Consider the following 24099-nt stretch of genomic DNA (forward strand, 5'->3'; position numbering starts at 1 on the left):
GACCCAGGACAACTAATAGCATATAACTGTTTAGTTAAGGACTGGCCACTGCGGTGAAGACTAAAAGGGGTATCTGAGATACTGTGGTCCAAAACCTAATTCAGAGATTAGGAAACAGATCAAGAAAGGAAGCGACCTGCCCAGGTCCAAAATAAGGCCAAATGGAAACAAAGCTTTGGGGCTCCCATTTCTGATATTTTTACCAATACAGAATAGGCATATTAAAACAGTCCTTGAATTCTTATTGGTTACTGGAGCTTCATTAGTACCAATCAATTATTTTGCTTCTAGAACTTCATTTAGTACTAATCAATTATTTGTTTATGGACATAGTATAAGGAACCGCCCTAAATTACTAAGTTCCAGTGACTATAATCTTTAGCCTTGGAATGGTAATATATGCCTAGATTCTCTCCAGCTATTCATTATGCAGTAATACTCCAAATTATAAAATAAACTCAACAATGAAGAGACTAGTATCTATTTTTCTAGAGATGAAAACTCATTAATTTCTGAAAAGTTTTAATGCAGATCTCTCATCCCCCAATTACCTGGTACTGGCAGTATACTAATTTCTCCTTTTCATAAAAGTATAAATACCCAAAACACTAACTGGCCAAATTGTAGTCTGCTGGATTCATGTGCTGTCCTTGAAAGAAATGCAAAGAACAATATCTCATTGCCTGAATGATGTTTTGCTTATAAGTAATGTTATTTACCTTGAAAGAAATAAATGTCACTATAATGGAGAGATGCACAAAGATAATCTAAAAAGTCAGCAATGGAACCCAAATGTGTTTGTGGCAAATGAGCACTTCTATGAATGAGACTGGATATTGATCTTAGCTAAGTGCTTCAAAGACAAGACATTTGAATCTATTGGTGGACTGTAGTTTTAGAGGGAAAATACCAGGATATCTTATCATGTAGAAGGCACTATAAAAAATTTACTGAATTAATTTAAAGTGGCAAGATTTGACATTTATCAATTTCATTCAGTTTAAAGAACAAGTACTAAAATCTGGGGAAAAAACTGGGGTGATTATTTTTGATGGTCCTGCCCAACGTCTTTCTCTTTGGCCACATTGACCATTCTTGTTATGGTATCAAATTGAGAAAAAAGATAACAAAATTTTGTCTCACTTAAAATAAAACAATGGCCACAGTGTACCTCAAAGGAGTACACTAAATTGAAATTCACAATTCTGAATTAAACATTCTAAGAATATCTAAAATTCAACAGGAAAAAAAAGTTTACATTAATTTAGAACTTCTCGATGAAATTAATTAATGATAGTGACAGTAAGTGTGCTGGTCATTTTCAAAGTATTAGCCTCTGAACGGTTCATAAGTATTGGGATGCTTTAGAATTTTTGGATCTAAGGAAGATGAAAGATTGAAATGCACATTATCACTGATGGTAATTCAGTGACACTAAGAGTAAAGCATTAAATATTACAATAAAGATAAATGTAAAATTACTAAAGTGCTACTCAATAGGAAAGTAATTACCTGGCCTGGAACAATAGTATGTGTGAAAGTTTATTCAGTTCCACTAATTTATTGGGAGTGATGTTAAACTTCAGTGCTATGGAGTTTAGGGTGTCCTGGCTTCCAGCCTAGAATAACCAAACAAACAAGATTCAATATATAAACAAAAAATAAATAAATAAAACAGTCCTTGTGACAAACAGTATTAATCTGTTCATGATCATGAGTGAATAAACAAGCAAAAGTTCTATCCAGACATACTTGATAAATAGTAAGTATATTCTCAATTCTTACTAAAACCATGCAAAAGCAATCTTAACTGCAATTCATATCTGAGTGCCCTCACCTCCAGATTTCACTGGAGTCACTAATAGACTTCTAATTTTACTTTGGCACAATGAGGTCTAATATGCAGGAAACTTAACTTACGGAAGGAGAAAAAAAAAGCAAAAACAAAACAAAAATCACATGTACTACCCACCCATAGGGGAAGTGGGGCTCCCTTCTCTTGTGGTTTTCTGCCCATTTACCTGTCTCTCCATTGTACTACCAGTGGCCTGCTAATGGTTTTGGCCCCATGGTCAGCACAGTGCTTGAGAAACAGAGGGCACTCAATTGATAAATGAGTACTACAGATGGCAAGGAACTCTGAAAGAAATTCAATTTAGTTACCAAGAATTGTTCACAGTCATTTAAAAAGACAGTTTTCCATGGTCAACGAAATTAGTGCTGGTCTTAAACCTATGAAACTTGCAACCTGTTCCAGGTGTACACTTTCTTACCTTCCATAACAGAGGAGGAATAGGAATAGAGAGCAGTGAGAAGACAAGAACCTCCATAGTAAAATGCACCACTCAAAAGAAGTTGGCTGCCTGAAGTCATGTCAGTCTCCCAGGATGGCCTCCCCATCCAGAGTCACTGGATGGATTTGTAGGAGGGCGACTCATGACTGTCACTGAAGAGTTCCCATTGATAACCCATGGTAGAGATGGGTGACAATTCTATAAGCCACACTGGCTCTAAAAAGCCAGTGGTGGGTACAAAGCCAGTTGGAGGGTAAAAGCCCACCAACTCAATGGACCATTTCAAGCTAATCAAAGGTTATAGATACAAATTACGCTGAAAACAGTGTCAAATCATTTCAATAAGTTTTACTTTTTTGTGTGAATAACTAAAAACCTAAGCAACATGCCCTACCTTGATCCTGGGCATAATCATGCCTACTAAAAATAAAATAAAATGTTTTTAAAAAATGTTTTTCCAGTATTAGATATTTATCTAATATATTCAGTCCAGAGGTTTTCAAGGTTTTGAGTAGGTACAAGACACAGATTGCAAATGCTGACTCTAGAATGAGATGGTGGGATATGAGTTCCAGATCAATCACTTGATGGCTGTACAACTTTGGGCCACTTGCTAAATTCTGTGTCTGCTTCTCAATCCATCAAAGAGAGATAAATCATATCTGCTTTATAACACCAGCTTCATGATAAGTGATCAATATACTTGCATCATATTTATGAGTAAACTTGTAAAAAGATACCACATACAGAGGTTCATGGAAAGAGAAATCTGTATCTGCAATTATCATATGAAGATAAGATGTGCATATGGAATTAGATCACAAATACACTGATAGGGATTCTTGAAACTAAACCAAAATGCTTGAACATTCACTTCTCAGTATCAACATAAACAATTCAGTAAGTGCTAGCATGAAGTCATCTTTTTTTATAATGACAAGAACAAAAATAGTTGCTAAGAAATTAATCTCCATAGTATATATCAAGCAGGTGGGCATATCTACATTACTAATGTGATCACTTGTTTATATTCATTAATTAATTTGGGGGTTGATTTTTACTTTTATTTCATTGTTTAGTATACACTACATAAAGCAACTCCTAATAAACAGTTGCAACTCCTTAATTCTTTGGATAGGCTTGTGAATCATATTGCTGGATACCTGCACTTCTTAAGGACTATGGCTTTAGAATTAATGTCATCAATAATAAATAATGCAATAATGCTCAACAGTGCTAGTTTATAGTGAATTAAAATAGATCTATGATTGAGTAACCTCTTTATGCAAAGCCTAGGATAAATAAGATCCAATTTCTGGCTTCCAAAAGCTCATGGTGCAGTGAGAGATGAGTATAACCACACATAGCTTGAGGCTGTGGTAATGGATACATGTATAATCATTCATCTATTGATTCAATAATATGGGAGCCTACACCCTGCAAGGTGCCAAGAATGATATAAAAAGGGGTTTAGTCTCTCTTCATGGATATAAGAATTAAGCATGAAATAGACATTAAAATAACAATCATGGTTAGGAACAATGTTAAAATGGCATAATTTATGTGAAGAATGTGATTCTATGAGAGAATTAAATGAAGGGATCTGGCCTAGACTTGCTTGATGGTCACAGGAGGGAGGAATAAATATCGAGAGTAAGGGGGACAAAATATCAAGGATAAGGGTTTGGCTTGTATAAATATATGGACAATGGAGTCATTGCTTCTTGAAAAAAGGACCAAGCATGGAGGACTAAGTGGGCATTTTGAGTGGGCAACTGAATATATGACTTCAGCTCTCAGAAAGGTGTCTGGAATGGAGACCTAAACTTGGGAAGCATTGTCAAATTTAGAGATAATTCAATCATCTGTTTGGAAGTTTTGCAGAACAGCACAGCTACAAGTATGCCCTTAACTGAAAGTAGTCTTCCTCTATGGGAAATGTCTTCTTCAACCCAGTTTCAGGTAGATACCCTTGGAGTGGTAAGGGAAGGAGACACCTGACTAGCAGCCAGATCAGCCTAAGCAATACTGGCCAGACAGTGGACAGATGTAGCAAAATCACAGTCCATCTACCCTCAAGTCATCAGTTTACATAAATTTGCTGAAGGAGAAAATATGGAGGGAAAAGAAATGAACTAAACAGGTCTTAAGAAGCTTCATTATTTAATGGGTACACAAGAAGAATGGAGCTAAGGGACAAGATAGAGATCTTCAGAGAGAAACATGTAAATTTAGTAGTATTAAGAAATGTTCATATTCCCCTGTTTATACTTACAGTGTATTCCATGGTGCCATGGGGCTTCTGAACCACCATCTTCTTCTCTTTTTATCATGTGTTTTATTTTGATTGTCATCTGAAGAATAAATTGTATGTGAATGAATAACTTCATTGTCAGGATTGAAGATGGACTAAAACCACATTGTGTGAAAATCTATTAAATTGACCAAAACCCAAAAATGATACTAATAGATGCATTCTACTATCATGTGTAACTAATGAGAACAAATTTTAAAAAATTTAAAAGTGGAAACTACAGGGGAGAAAAATTTAATTCACCTTTAACAAATAACTTGCCTTTTTAAATAATCTGTTTTGCAGCATTTCAAGTGAATGTATATTCAAATAATGCCAATATATTTGTTAGTCAAACCATTTTGCTCTGCCTAACTTCAAGTTCATAGGTTATTAGTTTTCAAAAGAGCTATACTTTATTTTCCTAATCTATTTTAAATATAAAGGGAACTTAAAATTTTTCTAAGATTGCATTTGCAATCATTTAGCCTCAAGGGTATGAAACACTCATTTTTTCTGATTCAATATTCTAATTACTGCCTCAGGGGAGTGTGAATTCTAATAAAACTTAAATGGAAGTAGCATAAAAAATAAATAAAACCTAAAAATGGTACTAATAGAAAAATAGACTAAAGGCACAAAAAGACCACATTCATAAAAGCATATTATTCATCAATGACCACCTGAATAAATGATTAATGTTAAATATGTTTAAATAATACAAATATAAACAATAAGGTCATGCTTTACCATTATTAATAGCTTAAATGGTAATGATAACGATGTAGAACTTAGAGCAAAACCAGTATAATCACTATATAGATAGTACATAAATCGGTTCAGTCCTTTTAGGAAGTGATTTGGCAATATGTAGCAACAGTCATAAAAATGTTCCTTCTCTCAACTTATAATCCTTTTCTTAATATATCCCAACAGCTGGGTGCTGTGACACATGCATACAATCTCAGCAACTCGTGAGAGTGAGACAGTAAGGTTGTAAGTTTGAGGCCAGCCTCAGCAACTTAGCAAGACCCTATTTCAGAATGAAACTAAAAAGGGCTGGGAATGTAGCTCAGTGGTAAAGTGCCCCTGAGTGGTTCAATCTCCAGAAACAACACAAACAAATAAAATTATCCTAAGGACAAATTCAAAAGAGAATCCCTGGTGTATGTCAAATACATGGTTATTAAAAAAATATTTACAATAATAAAACTTGGAAAGACCTATATATCTAACAACATTAAGTTGGACCATAGATTTTTGCTGTTTTTACAGGTTAAAAATGGTCAACTACCAGCAACTGCAGATGACTTTAATTAATTGTTATGGTTAAATACATCGCAACATATTAATCCAGATATCAAAAAACATACAAATATTGCATTGAATAAAAAATTTAAGGACAGCAAGAATGTAAAATCGAATTAACCAAGAAAAGATGCTCCAATTTGTAAATGAGCTGAAGAATGCAAATTAAAACTAGGTATCATTTTCTACGTATTAGGCTGACAAAATCAGCTGGATATTCTAAGGTTGGCAGAAATATGAACTGCTACTAAGAATGTAAACTGGTTCAGTCATTCCAGCAAACTAAGCACACATAGTTTGCATGTCTGTGAGTAGCCTAACTCACAGATACTATCCTCTCCAGGAGCTATTCATTTTATAAGTGCCATAATGATCTGATTCAGGGTATTCATCCCAGTGTCCTCTGAGGCAGTGGAGAACTGCATCAGGGTGGGGCAGTATAAGTAAAAAGTGATAGCTATGAGCTGGGATTCCAGTCAGTAATTAGAAACAAGAAGCCAGACGTACACATAGCAGCAAGTTTACATCAAGAGAAACAGAATGGGAGGTATAAAACAGTATCGTTTTGTACATCTAAAACAGATGGACAGAAAACAACCACAAACATTTTTTTAAGGATATGTAAAAATAAAAACCTGTCACACTGAACGTAACAGGATGACGAGGAGTGGGGAAAGAAATGGGAGGGGGAATGAGGATAAAGGGGAATGAATAAAGAAATAAGGAGTCCAGCCCTGACCAGTGATGAGAAGTGGAATTAACTCAACCATTACAGCTGAGGCCCCACAAAAACACACACAGAGAAATTATCAACAATACCATTTCATCTACATAATAAATATTAGGGTGCTGGGTGAGAACTGAAGGTAGCAAAGCCTGAGAACATTTCATTCATACAGGATTTACCTGGCTTTTAACTATATACTCTATACTGTTTAAAATTATAAGCCAAGAGGAAAAAATAAAGAAGCTGACAGAAGAATCCAGTTCTAGTCATTGACACATTAAAATCAGATCCATTCATAGAACCAGAGATCCTAATAATTCCTCTAGACTGTAAAAGTGAACTCGCTCCTTTCAGGTGGCCATGTCTAAATTACTTCAGGAAGATGGGACTCAGGACTGTGGCATCTAATCTCCAGATAAGATGATTCTACACAGCCTAGGTTCACAAAACCCAATTATGATATTTTATAATCTTATGAAAATGTACAAAATGGGCTGCCTAGTTCCTGGCAGGAAAACAGTATAATATTAACACATTCTTCCTTTATTTCTTTCTACAGAATCAGAAGATAGATACCCCAGGCTAAGATTCCAAGATGAATTCTTCCAAAGCTTCCCTTGGCAGTTCACTGGTTTACTCCTTTTTATATATCTCCATTTTCTTTGTGGCGCACTCTGTCCTCCTCACTGGTAAATGTTAAGGAATGATCCCACTACCCCAATTTTTTCTAGTGTTTTGAGCATGAAGGGATGCTGTATTTTATTGAATGCTTTTGTGCATCTATTGAAATAATCATGTGATTCTTAACTTTTAGTCTGTTGATATGGTGAATGACATTTATTGATTTCGGATGTTGAACCAACCTTGCATCCCTGGGATAAAACCCACTTGATCATGGTGCACTATCTTTTTAATATATTTTGTATGCAATTTGCTAAAATTTTGTTGAGAATTTTACATCGATGTTCATTAAGGATATTGGTCTGAAATTTTCTTTCCTCGATGTGTCTCTGTCTGGTTTAGGTATCAGGGTGATATTGGCTTCATAGAATGAGTTTGGGAGGGTTGCCTCCTCTTCTATTTTATGGAATACTTTGAGAAGTATTGGAATGAGCTCTTCTTTAAAGGTTTTGTAGAACTCGGCTGAGAACCCATCTGGTCCTGGACTTTTCTTTGTTGGTAGGTTTTGATGACCTCTTCTATTTCATTGTTTAAAACTGATTTATTAAGTTGTGTATGTCCTCCTCATTCAGTTTAGGTAACTCATATGTCTCTAGAAACTTGTTGATGTCTTCGAGGTTTTCTGTTTTGTTGGAGTATAGATTTTCAAAATAGCTTCTAATTATGTTTTGTATTTCACTCGTGTCTGTTGTGATATTTCCTGTTCATTCCGAATTTTAGTAATTTGAGTTTTCTCCCTCTTTCTCTTTGTTAGTGTGGCTAAGGGTTTATCAATTTGTTTATTTTTCAAAGAACCAACTATTTTTTGTTAATTTTTCCAATTGTTCTTTTGTTTCAATTTCATTGATTTCAGCTCTGATTTTAACTATTTCCTGTCTTCTACTACTTTTGGTGTTGGTCTGCTCTTCTTTTTCTAGGGCTTTGAGCTGTAGTGTTAAGTCGTTTATTTGTTGATTTCTACTTCTTTGTTGAATGTACCCATGAAATAAATCTTCCTCTAAGTACTGCTTTCATTGTGTCCCACAGATTTTGATATGATGTGTCTTTGTTCTCGTTTACTTCTAAGAATTTTTTTATTTCCCTCTGATGTCTTCTGTTGTCCAGTCATTATATAATAGCGTATTATTTATTTTCCAGGTGTTGGAGAAGTTTCTGTTTTTTATTCTGTCATTTATTTCTAATTTCAATCCATTATGATCTGATAGAGTACAAGGTAGTATCTCTATCTTCTTGTATTTGCTAACAGTAGCTTTGTGGCATAAGACATGGTCTATTTTAGAGAAGGATCCATGTGCTGCTGAGAAGAAAGTGTATTCATTCTTGTTGGATGGTATATTCTATATAAGTCGGTTAAGTCTAAATTGTTGATTGTGTTATTGAGATCTATGGTTTCTTTATTCAATTTTGTTTGGACGATCTATCCAGTGGTGAGAGAGGTGTGTTAAAATCGCCTAGTATTATTATGTTGTGGTCTATTTGATTTCTGGAATTGAGAAGCATTTGTTTGACGTACATGGATGAGCCAATGTTCGGGGCATAAATGTTTATGATTGGTATGTCTTGCTGATTTATGCTTCCCTTAAGCAGTATGTAATATCCTTCTTTATCCCTTCTGACTAGTTTTGGCTTGAAGTCCACATTATCTGAAATGAGGATGGATACTCCAGCTTTTTGCTGTGTCCGTGTACATGGTATGTTTTTTTCCCATCCTTTCACCTTTAGTCTATGGGTATCTCTTTCTATGAGATGAGTCTCTTGCAGGCAGCAAATTGTTGGATTTTTCTTTTAATTCAATCTGCCAGTCTATGTGTTTGATTGATGAGTTCAGGCCATTAACATTCAGGGTTATTATTGTGATATGATTTGTATTCCCAGTCATTTGACTCATTTTTGTTTTTGACATGATTTGGTTTCCCCTTTATTTGGCTATTCTTTAGGCTAGTTCCTCCCGTTGCTGATGTGCATCGTTGTTTTTCATCTCTTCCTCATGGAATATTTTGCTGAGAATGTTCTGCAATGCTGGCTTTCTTTTTGTAAATTCCTTTAGCTTTTGTTTATCATGGAAGGATCTTATTTCATCATCAAATCTGAAAGTAAGTTTTGCTGTGTATAAGATTCTTGGTTGGCATCCATTTTCTTTCAGGGCTTGGTAAATGTTCTTCCAGGCCCTTCTAGCTTTTAGGGTCTGGATGGAAAAATCTGCTGATATTCTCATTGGTTTCCCCTGAATGTAATTTGATTCTTTATCTCGTGGCCTTTAAAATTCTGTCTTTATTTTGTATGTTAGGTATTTTCATAATAATGTGCCTTGGTGTGGGTCTGTTGTAATTTTGTATATTGGGAATCCTATAAGCCTCTTGTACTTGGTTTTCCATTTCATTCTTCTGATTTGGGAAATTTTCTGATATTATTTCATTGAATAGATTGTTCATTCCTTTGGTTTGTTTCTGTAAGCCTTCCTCAATCCCAATAATTCTTAAATTTGGCCTTTTCATGATATCCCATAATTCTTGTAGATTCTGTTCATGATTTCTTACCATCTTCTCTGTTTGGTCAATTTTGTTTTCAAGATTAAATTTTGTCTTCAATATCTGAGGTTCTGTCTTCCAGGTGTTCTATCCTATTGGTTATGCTTTCTATGGAGTTTTGAACTTGGTTTATTATTTCCTTCATTTCAAGGATTTCTGTTTGTTTTTTTTTTTCAATATCTCTAACTCTTTATTGAAATCATCTCTTGCTTCCCGTATTTGCTCCTTTAACTGTTGATTAGTGCGATCACTTAATGCCTGCATTTGCTCTTTCATCTCCTCGTTTGCTTCCCTGATTGTTTTAATTATGTACATTCTGAACTCCCTTTCTGACATTTCTTCTGCTGTGCTGTCATTGGGTTTTATTGATAAAGTATCTAGGTTGTTTGGGACATTTTCTTCCTGTTTTCTCATATTGGTCAGGTGTCAGTGGGACTTTGTGATATTGCAGAATTCTTCTATTGGCTTATATTGTCCCTGTAGATTTCCAGTATATCACCTTCCTGCCTTCAGTAGCCTGAAGTCTTGGAGTAACTTGATAATGCAGTGCTTCCAAGGAAAGCTGCCCTAGTCCTCTACTGGTTCCAGGATTTGGAGCTGGCTCTGTGTGGAAAGGTTCTCACTCGGGGGTCTGCTCCGAGAAGCTAGCCTGGAAAGGTTCTTCCCACCAGAGGGGGCTGGGCTGCGGGCTGCTTGGGGGAGTCCCTGGCTGCCCTGTCCTGGTCCCTGAAGTAACCTGCGGGCAGGAACTCGCCGCCCTGGTTGAGGGACTTGATGCTTGGTTCTGTGCAGAAAGGCTCTCACTGGGGGGCCTGCTCTGAGATGCTGGAGAATCTGGTCCTGTGGGAGGAGCCCACCGCCAGAGTGCACCGGGCTGCCTGGGGAGGACTCTAGCTGCTCTGTCCTACTCTAATAAGCAACCCGAATCTGGGCCTGCCGCCCGGGCAGCGCTTCACCGGGTGGGGGAGACTCACCCCGAGTCTCTATTCTAGTCTGAGTCTCTCAATGCCTCCCCTGCTTGAATCCTGGGTTCTGGAGCGACTGGAGATGCAGTCACCCTCTAGTCCACCATCTTGGATCGCCCCTAATGACTAGGTCCTTGATCCACTTTTAGTTTTGTGCAGGGTGAGAGATAGGAGTTCAAATACATCATAGTACATATGAATTTCCAGTTTTCCTAGCACTTTTGTTGAAGAGGCTATCTTTTCTCCAATGTATGATTTGATGCCTTGTCTACTATGAGATAACTGTATTAATGTGGATATCTCTGTCTTCTATTCTGTTCCACTGGTCTTCATGTCTCTTTTTGTGCTAATATCATGCCATTTTTGTTATTATAGTTCTTTAATATAATTTAAGTTTTGGTATTGTGATGCCTCCTGCATCACTTTTCTCACTAAGGATTGCTTTGGCTATTTTGGCCTTCTTATTTTTCTAAATGAATTTCATAACTGCTTTTTTCTACTTCTATGAAGAACATCACTGAAATTGTAATAGGAATTGCATTAAATCTTGATATTTATTTTCTTTCAGGTCTTGGAATGATGTGTTCCAAGCCCTCCTAGATTTTAAAGTTTGTGCTGCAAAATCTTAAGTAAATCTGATGGGCTTGCTTCTAAATGTTTCCTGGCATTTTGTCTGGAGGCTTTTGAAATTCTATCATTGTTGTGCATATTAGGCATTTTAATTATAATGTACCACGGAGAGGTTCCTTTTTGATCTTTTTTATTTCAGGTTCTGAAAATCTGCTATATATGGATGTCCATTGCATTTTCAATGTTTGGAAAATTTTCTGTTAGGACTTCCCTGAAGAGGTTATCCATACCATTAGTCTGTATCTTACAATCCTCTTAAATTGTAATGATTCTTAAAAAAAATTGTCTCTTAATGTTGTTCCAGAGTTCTTGTGTTTTCTGGTCATGGTTACTTATATATTTTTTCTTTAATCTCTCTGAATGTTCAAAGGCAAAGCACTTTGTCTTGCAGTTCAAAGCTCTGAGATTCTGTCTTCAGCGTGGTCTATTCTATTAAAGAGACTTTCAATTAAATATTCCATTTGATTTATTGTGACTTTTATTTCCAAGATTTGTCTCTTTTTAAATTCTTGAATTTCTCGTTCTTTTTCTGTATTGACATCCTTAATTCATTCAGTTGTTTCTCTGTGATCTCTTAGAATTCATTGATCATTTTTACAATCATTATTTTGAATTCTTTATCTGATATTTCATCCACTTCATTATTTTTAGAGTTAGTTGCTGGTAAATTATGAACATTAGCAGGTGTCACGTTACCTTGTTTTTTCATATTATATCCCTGTGTTGGGTTTTATGCATCCATTGGGATGGATTTCTCTTCCACTCTTATGTGTGAACCTTTTTACAGCACAGCCTTCTCTTGCCAAAGTGTCCTAGAGTGATCTAGATTGAGACTCCTCAAAGATATGGCATCTATTGCCTTTGTGTTAATTGTTTTGGCCGTAGAAGGCATGTTCATGAGTGGGGCCTGAGGGTCCTCCCTCACCCCCAGCTGTTCCTATTGGGGGCCTGGTTGTTAGTTTGTGATTTTTGTCTCTTCAATTCTTTGTATTAAAGTATAGCTGATATATTTTTTAAAAAATTTTTAGATGTTGATAGATCTTTGTTTTATTCATTTATATGTGGTGCTGAGAATCAAACCCAGTGCCTCACACATGCTAGGCAAGCACTCTACCACTTAGCCACAACCCTAGCCCCATAGCTGATATTCAAGAATGCTTAATTTGTACATAAAGCAAAGTACATCATCCTTTGGCTGTGTTTAGTTCAGCAGAAGAGTATCTACCCAGCAAACTTCTAATGTCCTGATGAATCCCAGAACCTCACAGAAAAGGGAGAAACAAACAACAGCAACAACCAAAGCTATATATTACTGCATTAAAATAAATACCTGGGACCTACTAAGACACCCACGACATTAATTACCACTAAAACAGGAATTTGGGGGAAGGTCGAACAATTGCCAAGAACAAAAACAATAAATAATCATGAACTAGGTCTGACATTAAACAGTAGATGTCAACTATGCCATCCACAGTACTAATAACTACACCAACATGAATGGTGGGGGCAGGAGTTCTAAAACAAACAGTTCTAAAAGAGGGCAAATACAATTCCTTAACAGAAAAGAAAATGTGATGGAAAAGTAAAAGAAAGTTCAGAATGTTCAAAGTGTGAACAGAGAGATTGCAGAAGAGATGTAGCAAGTGATGGCTATAAGGAAGGAGAAGAAAAAATAGAAAAAAGGACAAAGGAAAAAAGAAAGAACAAGAGAATTTGGCTGTTAGTGAGAAAGAGAGAAAGAAAAATAAGAAATAAGCAAACAAAAAATCTAAAAATAAACAAAAACCTCTAACTTTCAAAAGAAAAAAGAAAAATAACCATCATAAAAAAGAGAAAAAAATATATATACACATGCACACATAGCGAGCCACAAGCCAATTGTGTGTGTGTGTGTGTGTGTGTGTGTGTGTGCGTATTACACAGATTGATATACTCCCAGGATAGGGCTGCTGCAGAACTCTATGAGGGTAATTCTCGTGGCTGGGGCTTAGGTAGAATCAGGCCTTAGGGACTTTTGTTGGGTGGTGTCTGCTCTAGAGAGATTATATCAGCACATGCCCAGGCCCAGGTAGATGCTAATCTCTGCTAGGACCCTGGATCTCAGGAACTTCCCAAGAGTTCTACTTGTAGAGCAGAAGAACTAACCCACCAATAATGGTATTCTCATTATTGTCTCACCTCCCGGGCTTCGTCCCTGATGGTACTCACACTCACCTATTAGTTTCCTGACCCTCTTCAGCTCAACCCGAGGGCTGCCAGATACAGTGGGAAAGTGAGTTGCACTCCCCTCTGTATTTCTGCTTTGAATTCTCCTGGGTATAAGCTTTAATCCCTGTTTCACTCATGTTCTGCTAGGTACACCCCTAGGCCCACAGGGCAGACACTCTCTGAGAAAGCATGACAATATCTGCTACAATCTCCTGAGCTCCTGCAGCAGCTCCTGCCTCATTTCTCTGTTTGCCAGGTGGAGAAATAGCATTTTTCAAATAACAGTTCACCATGTAGTCTCTGAATCTGCTAAGTTCAGGATGCTTTTCTGATTTACAGGTTTTCTGTGCCAAACTGTCTGTCGTGTTTCTCTCTGTTTGCATTATCATTCCCCCTCGTGGTAAACCCATGGTGCTATGCTGCTGACTTGGCTTCTTGATCTTCATTCAATGCACCTGAACTTCTGAGTCTGTAAAAGATTCTGATTGTCTGATACTGAATTTCAGTGAATTCCCTCTTTCGCTTACCTTGCTGAGAAGTAGTACAGGTGCTGCTTGAATCCTAAGCCACGGAGCAACTAGAAAGCAACCTTCCTCTAATCTGCTATCTTGAACCTCCAGGAACTATTTTCAATAGCTTTTCATGAAGTCCTCAGGTAGAGGCTCAGTCTTACTTATCTAGAACTAGCCCAGCACCTGTCAAGAAGTATGCACTCAACAACTGCTTGTTCAGATATGATCTGCTTGCTACTACTCAAAATGAGCAACTTTTCAAAGTAAGAAATTATGTTTCGAGGAGATAAAGCATCTCATTTACTTCCCAGGGATTCTAATTCATGTCTCCCTGATTCTGGGGCCCATTATTACATAATGGGGCAGCCCACAACTCCATAACTCTTTCAGGCCAAAGGACAATATTGTCTTCTTATATCTTAGGTAGTTTCTAGCAAAGGTTTACACAAAGTGAAAGTTTAAAAATAAATTCTTGCTAATACCAACGATCTTACTGCCTGCAAATAATACCATTGCTCCCAAAGGAATGTTTCATTTTTATAGATAAAAAACTATACATCAATAAGGAAGTCAAAAAATTTAATAAAATTCTTTGCAAAAGTGTTTGAAAATATTAGGGAACAGTATATGCAGATAAGCAAATATTAAAAGTGTGATCAAGTATAATAAGTATAAGTTTTATAATAAGTATAAGTTTTAAGTAAAAAAAAATCAAATTCCTATATTATTATGGAGCTCTTATAGATTGCAACCACTTTCAGAATGGCATTTAGGCCTGGGTCTAATACTGGATCTGAGCTTCTCAGTGTGAAGCAATTTTGTCCTCCACAGGACATCTGGCAAAGTCTGGAGACACTTTTGCTTGTCACAACTGCAGGAAGCTATCAGTAACTAGTGGGTAGAGGCCACGGATGTTGCTATTCATCCTGTAAGCAGACCACCCCCTACCACCACAACAACTAAGAATTATGCAGCCAAAAATATCAATACCATCGAGGTTGAGAAATTCCATACAAGCATAAAGGCTAAACATCTTTAATTCCAAAAATTGGAAATCTGAAGCTTTTTGAGTGTCATGTTGGCACTTGAAAGTTTCAGATTTCAAATGTTCAGATTTCAGATTTGGGTATTAGGTATTCTCATCTGGTAAAGTCTATGCAATATCCCAAAATCTAAACATCTCTGAAATCTGAAACACTTCTAATTTCGAACATTTTGTTAAAGGGCTTCTTAACCTGAACTAGATTATTAAAATAGGAAGGACTTATCTACTGCCCTCAGGGTTAAATTAGCACTGAGAAAAATAGAAAAATTCAGGATCATCCGGGTATATTAGTCAAATTCTGGAAATTTTATAAATATCTGAAGCACACCATTATCATCCGCAGTTGATTCAAGAGAAGTACCTGATTCTGCACATTGTAAGGGAAGGAGAGATTTGGTAGTGTTAATTTCTTAGTAATAATAAAAACAAAACAAAACCAAAACCAAACATTTTAAAGTAAGTATTAGGAACAATAGAAAGGAATTGTGAAACAAATATTTTTTAAGTTATATCAACATCAAAATATTATTTTCCTGTGACAAGGAGCTTTGGTGTACTGAATGAGCCAAGAAGACCTGCCACAAGAGAACAAGTTGCCACATCTATAAGGTCTGTGAGAAGACAGAAGGGAGCTATTGTTAGGGTGAAATACACTCTGTTGCTAAAACTCCAACAGATGTATCCACCATTAAATAGAAAGGCAAGAATATTCAGTTTGATGTAGAAAAGGAAGCCAGAAATAACCATCTGTTTGAGAAAAATATTGCATGCCACTTTCTAGTTCCTTCTTAAGGACTTCTGTTGAGATTTAAGTTCTGGAGAATTTCAGAAACTGGAATAAAAACGAACTTATTTCCTACTGTGCATTTGGAGGAGTGAGTGGGAATTTACTATAGGACTGTTCCATCTGTACCCTCTTAAACTAAAATGTGGGTTTCTTTAAGGCAGACAGACATGGAAATACAAAAGGAAATAATTATAACAAAATTTCCTAAATCTATACCACCAAAAAACCCAAAGCCTATTATCATTAACAAACATAATGGAGGCAGCATAATGACTTCAAGAAAAGTTTGGGTTAATTAATAAGTAACTCAGGAAAGAAAACTATTCACTACTCAAAGAAGAATAAGTCACAGACACTGTAAATTACCATATAATAGAATTCAACAAGTGACCTACTTTAAAAAACTCACAAAAACCATTTGTATAACAGGTCAAAGAGAAGCACTTTCTGGTACTTAGGATTTTTCTGGGTTAAAGAGCACAACAATTGTGTGTGAAGGATTGATATCATCATTCTACAAGAGTTTTTGGTACACACAGTCCTGTTAAAGATGATACAATTGAAAACAATTTCTAATACTATGAACAATACATTTTCCCAGAAAAAAAGCGGTGTATACAATAGGTGATTTTTCTGATAAAGAACGAAAGTCCCCACAAACCACAATGTGGCTGAAAGTTTCGGTGCTGTTTTTCTCACCTATTAAATCAAAAGTTGGCCTACATTTCTAAGATGTTGTTCAATTTTGAGATTCTAATTTTAGGACTCTAATTTTAAGGGGGCTTCAGAAATTCACATTGTTTGTGTGAAAACAGTTTTAAGTAAAACAAACATACACACCTCCCCCTTTCCTAGTATTACAAGTTTAAAAGCTCAATGAGATACTGCAGAGGTTGCAGGCACAGGTAGAAGAGCATATTACATAAATGCAAAACAAATTATGTTTAATTCCATGTTAACGTGAATTTATGTCTAAGAAAAAACCTGTTAGAAAATTCATTAATAAAAATCCCATTTTTTGGCATTAAACTATAATTTATTAAAACAAGCCAACTCCACTGATAAGAATTATCATCCTGGGTAATAATCATCCAGAAGGTGTGTCTTCACTTGTAATCGTGCTTTATGGGAATTCATGCTAAGGGAGCTTGCTGAGTGATCTGTTCTTGGCAGATGTGTTAGCTGAAAGATCTGCCCAGATGAGGATATCTGATGACTAGTCAGGAAAAACAAAGATATGTGGGGTTCACAGTCAAAAGTGATGGCAAATCCTTTGTAAAGACATTTTTACTTTAACACATATAAAAAGGAAAACACTTAAAATTTTTTTAAATGTTTTTTTTTAAATCATAAACATATCCTCAGTGATATAATGCTGAAGAACTTCTAGGACACTATCTCTGGGATCCCAGACTGTCACCTAATCAAGAAAGTATCTTTGGTGATTTTAAATTACAAATCTCTCTGCACTCCATAGTCACTGGAGCACTATTCACAGCAGCCAAGATTTGGAGTCAATCTAAATGCCCATCAATGAATGAATGATAAAGAAATTATGATACACACACACACACACACACACACATGAAATATTATAAGCTATAAAGAGAATGAAGTCTTGTCGTTTTCAGCAGTGTAAATGAGTCTAGAGGACATTATGTTAAGTGATAAGTCATGCACGGAAAGACAAATATCAAATGTTCTCACATATGTGGGAAACCCCAAAGGTAGATCTTCTAGAAGTAAAGAGTAGAATTGTGGTTGTGAGAGGCTGGGCAGGGTGTGGGGGCGATAGAGAAAGGTTGGCAAATGGGTACAAAATTATACTTAGACTGGAGCAATAAGTTCTAGTTCCTAAGCACAGTAGAGTGATGAGAGTTAACAGACACACTGTTAGAAGAGAGGAATCTGAATGCTTCAACACAAAGAAATGATAAGTGTTTGAGGTGATGGATATGCTGGCTATCCTGATTTGATCATCACATATTATATATATGTATAGAAATATCACTCTTTACCCCTTAAACAATTCCCACAATAAATGATTATTGAGTATCAATTTAGAAATAAATGTCAAGGGGCTGAGGTTGAGGCTCAGTTGTGAAGCACTTGCCTGGCATGGGTGAGGCACTCAGCTTGATTCTTGGCACCACGCCTAAATAAATAAAATAAAGGTCTACTGACAACTAAAAAATATTTTTAAAAAATTTTTAAAACTAAATAAATTACAATAAATTCTGTCTCTTTACTGCACTTAGACAGGTTTGGATCTGCCCCATGGTGTTCTCAACCTGAGAGCACTTCCAACACCTGGCACTGGAGCCTATCTACATCTTCCTCCATTTAAAAATCAATTGCGAGGGAAGTTATGTGCACAGTACCTATGGTGGCCTCACGTTAGCTACATCAAACCACTCTTTACCCAGAAAGCCATTCAACAGCCCCCTAGAAACGTCACAATTCTTAAGACAAGATTCTTATTCAAGAATAAAATGTAAGATAGGGAAGAGCCAAATGCAATTAGAATCTAACTGACTAGCAAATTTTCTGGTCTCGCTCATACTCACCTCTCCCGAGGAACAGCAAACCAGTACTCTGGCTGCTTTCTTTCGTTTGCCATACTGCTGGACCATGGCGGGCAGTGTGAGTGGCAAAGGATTTTCTCATTGGTTTTCCCACTTTGATGCACAGAAACATGGGTGGGGTCTTGCTCTTTTCTTCTTTTGAAGGAAGAATATCTGGACCACACATGAAAAAATCTCCCTCAATACTGACAAAACTGGTGATAGTAAACTCAACATGCAAAGAATAGCATCCAATCTCCTCTGAGAGATGGAAAGTCAAAGAATATGGCACAAACACCATTTGGCTACATCATGTTAGAAGAAATAAAATTTCCAGATCTCTTTAAGTACAGAAGAAAAAAACTTTAAATATTTCAGACTGGTATACATCACAAGGTGCTTCATACTGGAAATATACACAAAACCCAATACAACAGCAAATAATGTGGAATTGTGGCAATCCACAAATGTATGTATTAATAAATGATTTCAGAATCCAATTGTGCCATAATACAATTCAATTTAGAATTGAAATCTCTTCAAAAACATTTTAAACTCCCTTAGAGTCACAAATCAAAGTTTCAAAGCAACCTGGTTTTGAAATAGAATCTGTTATAGTTCAAGTTCCAAAACTTACCTTATTTTGTGATTTTTTCCCCCTAATTATTGATGCCAATAGTAAGGAAGCACTTGACTGAGAAAACACTGCTCTCAAATAATTGTGCACATTTGCTATTACAGGGGCAAGTTTTAGAAAAGGCAAATCATGCCTTTCTAAACAGAAATGTAAAACATTATGTAATGTAAAAACAGAATGTAAAAAACATTAAGGAAAAATCAGCTCACCTTCAATAGGTACCTGAATTCTCTTTAAGAGCCATAACTGAATTTCAGATTTATTATCCATTTGTGCACCTTGGCAGCTATTGTCCAGAGTAGATTCAAAGACTCTTTTACCATATTTTTCTTCTGCATTAGTGTCTAGTTTCAGTGGGAGGGACTCTCTCTCCTTTACCATGTTTATCTGGTTCTTTATTGCCCTCAGTTAAGAGGTCTCCTACCTGGGGAAGAGAACTACTAAGGGTGATGTCACTATTCCCACCGGTTCAATACTTTTGCTGCCACTTAATTCCTTCTTCTGCACATTTTCAGTTAACTGTGACCCTTCTTTATTCTTATTAGGTAGTATTCAATGAGTTTAACTTATCTAGATCTTCGTGGATGTTTAGCGTATGTTCTACCTGGCTTTCTGGGGAACCAGACTGCTTGTCCAACTTCTGGCATTACATCTTGTTTCTCACAGGCTTCTAAATCTAGGGCTCCCTTCAGCTCAGCATCACTCTCTACTTTTGAAAAGTTCAGGGCTGACTGCACCTGCATTTCCATGGCAGAAGTGATTATTTGTGACTTAGCCTTCTTTCGCTTCTCTGGGTCCACTGAAAGACATTCCTTCGAGGTGTCTCTTTTGTCCATTCCACTCTCAGTTTGAGAAGAAAGTTCTTCCAAGTCAACAAAGTCATCGTCTTCCCCTAAAAGGGAGTTTTCTTTGGCTGTAGATTCAAATGAAGTGTGTATGTCAGAAGGTTCCTTGCTGAGCTTAGTAACTGTGGGAGATAGACTAAGGGATGTCTCCTTAGTAGGTTCTAGTTTCTTTGATTTTCTTGAAACTGAGGCTACCTGAGGACTTTGTATGTGTGAGTTCTGTTGACTTTTCCAAAGGTCCTGTTGATTTGAAATCTGAAGTCATGGTTCTTTCCTCCATTTTGCTGTCTTTTTTCCTTATTGATGGACTTGAACTTACTGAAGGGGTTGATATCCTTTTCTGAAGCCAGGTCTTCCCATTCTCCAGGCCTGTACAGAGGACAAAAGATCCTGAGGTAGGTCACTGTTGGGGAAAAATGGTGGGTGCACATGGAATGTTAAAAATAAAACCAAAAACAAAATGGAGGAAAGGAAAAAAAATTCAACAAAAATAAAAACACAAATATACCATAAATTAAACTATGTTAAAATGATTTCAGAAAAAGAAATGAAATCAAGAGACGATTTCAAAATGAAATGTAAGTCAACTAAAGAAAATGACAGAAGAATGAACCATGTGATTTGCATATTGTGCTAGAAGCACATGAATGGTTTTGGAAGTTACATATGAACATGAGGTTGTTATACATATGATTTAAAATATGAATAATAACACTTCTGATTTTCATGATGGAAAAGACAAAGGAGAGAAAATATTTTGGTACCAATGATCCTAATTCTTTAAACATTCAAAACTTATCCTTTTTATACAATAACATAGAAACAACTACATGCATTCTAAAAGGCTCAGAATTCTGAAAGGTGCCTATTTAAATTCTACTTGCTGCTTATTTAAGTGACTGACCTTCAACCATGACTTTAGGTTTCATAACCGATGCTTCCAATAAGAACAAAAGAAACACCCTATTACTCCCAAAGGAGACACAAGAAGAAACTTCACTGTTACTGTGAAAATAATATATAGTATAACTGTGAATATGGCAGAAAGCTCCATTTTATAGTTTAAGAATATACAGAAAAGCAAATCTCACAAAAAGCCCTTATTTATAACACTTTAAATTTCTTAAACATCTCTTTTATAATAATATCATTTTACTTTAAGGCAATGGTGCAACTGATTTATAGCTGAAACATGTAGTCCTAGAATCTGATTATCATTAGATGCCCTGGCTGATGTTATTATTTCCTTAACAGATGTTTACAACCCAGATTTGAATTACACACAATTTTAAAAAAATGTGTTCTCCTAAGTTCAAAATAAATGGTCAGAAAACTTATACTTTTTAATTATGACTGAAAATAGCATGAGTAACCCCCACATCTCAACTCACCCTGACCAGTAGTGCCACTGCTGGGTTCAAAGGGAGGCATAAAAACCCAAAATAAACATTCCCAATTTCAGAAAGAATTCCATTTTCTAAGAAGGCCAGATCACTTTCAAGTAACACTTATTATTCTGGCTTTGAGATAAAGGATCATGACAAAAAAGCACCACAGACCAGGCAGGTCTCAATTACATGAAGATTATTTCCCAAGTTATTTTGTAAATCACCAGCATGGAATTACAGGCTTTTTTCTGATAGAAATAAAGACCTGTTGTATTTGTTAAGCTGTGATAAATTCCTTAAAAAGTTTCCTTGATTCATTATGTATTTTAACTCAGTAAGCATTCATTGAACCTGTAAGTGCCATATTCTAAAATATGATTGTGACAGATTCTATTCTACAGAAAGTGACCCAAAACGTTCTGCTCAACACCACCATCCCAGGAGATATTAAAGATACTTCAGTTTCTAGAAGCAAATAAGTTAGTGCAGAGCAGATCTCCATGCTGGAACTCAAAATTTAATTGGGCATATTAAAGGTTATAAGAAGTCCTACAAGAAAGAAACTCAGCTCTTCACAGACTTGACTAATAAGCAAATTTTTCTTACATGAACATCTGAGCCCCTTTCCTGTCTCTTCCTTCCCTGTGGAACATGAAAACACATTCACCTGAACTCTGATTAGCCTCCTAAATTACCCTGTCCACCCCCTCTGTTTGTTCTTCTAACTAATCCAAACTGCCAATCCCCTACTTGGGACTAATTTAACCATCTGCTTTTTCTGCACTGCAGCTGCAAAGCACTGCTGGGGCAAAGTGTACAATGGTGTCAACGGCTCAATTGTTAATTAATGTTTTTCTAGACTCAGCCAGGCATCTAAGGATGATCAATGATCCCTTCAGTTGTTCTCTTCCTATTCTCTGTGGCAGCTGGAGTTATAAAACATCCCCCACCCACAAAAAATAATAAAACAAAACCTGAAAGTGAGGCCAGAAAGACTTTACATTCTCTTAAAAATTACATGTTGCCACTAGATAATTGGTACTCATTTTACATTCTAGGAATAATGGCATTTTAAGCAATTTTGGATTTTTAAATAATTGATACAATTCTGAAGATAATAGAAAGTTCATTTCATTTTGATTGCATGCACATATTTCTGTTTTGTTCATTTGTGCTAATGTTGTTCATTAGACTAAATGCTTTTATAGGTACCTTCATCTGTGGCAGAAACTAATACACAACCCTGACATAACTTTACAAATTAGGAGCCAATTCCTGACTTTCCTTTCTTCCCCCACTCACAGCATTATCCCTCTATTCTAGATCATAAGCATAATCTCACACTACAAAAATCTTTCAGTAAAAATGTGCCTTCCTTTTATATTTTTAAGTAGAATTTAATAAGCCAGGCTGAAGATGTATACTAGTACTACTCTATGAGAAGCCCTCATCTGGGAAGAAATGCCCTTGTTTGTTTGGCCATCAACTTCCAAATTAAACTATATTTTTACCTATTTCTTATCCTCTTTCCTCTGTTGCAAAGAGTCCAACATACATTCCTTCCTCCAAAACCAGCTCATTGATTTCCTCTCCTCATCTAAGATTCCAAGGCAGCTGGACATTGACTCACATGATTTCTCATGGACTGCTGCATGCTCGTCTGTTTGTAGTGCCATTTAATCATTACTTCTCTGTCCATGGGTCTGTGACACTAGTAGAATGCAGGCTCCTCTAGGGCCCTGACCCACTCATCTCCATATTCTTGACACAAAAGACTCATGCATTATGGCATACTGAAAACCTCAATACGTATGGATAACAAGATTCCCATGGAAGAATCAACAGAACTTCAGATATGAACTACGAGTTCCAATAATAACAGACTACACTTTATCAAGCACTAGGCAATATTCTAAGAGTTTTGATTTTCAATGAATTTAGTTCTATAAGCTGAAGAATACTATTAGCTTCAATTTACAGATGAGGAAACTGAGGCATGAGACTTAGTAATGTAAACATGTCAGACAGCCATAAGTGGCAGAGCCAGGGAAATCCAAGGTGGTCCCAGACTTACTGTCAAATACAGTTTGCTTTACCTGCTACACCTCCTAAATTTCTCACTGAACATTTCTGGCCACAGAATTTAGGAACCACCTCAGTGCTCACATTCTTAGAGAGGCTTCAGTGGTTTCTGCTTTTTAAGGACTGAGAAAGTCAGATGATAAGGACTATAGGAGTCCCAGGGAAACAGCTGGTATAAACCCCAAGGGACCCTGTGTCTAGGTTAGTTCCCTAGTTACTGCCCTTCTTTGCCTATAAATCCCAAGGACTAATTTTCCTTTGTACTTTTAGAATCTGCTGCTGTACCTCTACCTTCTTATCACTGAGGGTTTCTAAATACTTTTACTGCTGACATTTGAAGAGAAACAGACACATTGGAGACAGGACTGTTCAAATACGATTATTCCTGTACTCAATTCCCTGGACCTTCTTAAATCTTCTGGTTTCTCCATGGGGAGCTTCCCCTCTTTCTAATATTCTTAAACTCAATGTTATAAGTAATCATAACTAAAATAATATTCATTTACATTTCAGAGAAAAAGCAAAGAAGTATCCCTCCTTCACACCACCTAAGACAATCTAGTCACTGTGCTCTACCCTGCCACACAAACCCCTCTTCACGC

General features: G+C 36.3%; 1 protein-coding gene across 1 annotated transcript in view; it reads right to left on the reverse strand.

The window, feature by feature from the left end:
* NCOA7 (nuclear receptor coactivator 7) overlaps positions 1-24099 on the reverse strand; it is a 192450-nt gene that overhangs the window by 61329 nt on the left and 107022 nt on the right. Inside the window, 2 exon segments of the mRNA XM_079148281.1 lie at positions 1513-1541; positions 1544-1619. Coding sequence (XP_079004407.1) covers positions 1513-1541; positions 1544-1619 — 105 coding nt within the window.

Source organism: Sciurus vulgaris, assembly GCF_902686455.1.
Source record: "Sciurus vulgaris genome assembly, chromosome: 7".
In the NCBI taxonomy this organism is placed as follows: Eukaryota; Metazoa; Chordata; class Mammalia; order Rodentia; family Sciuridae; genus Sciurus; species Sciurus vulgaris.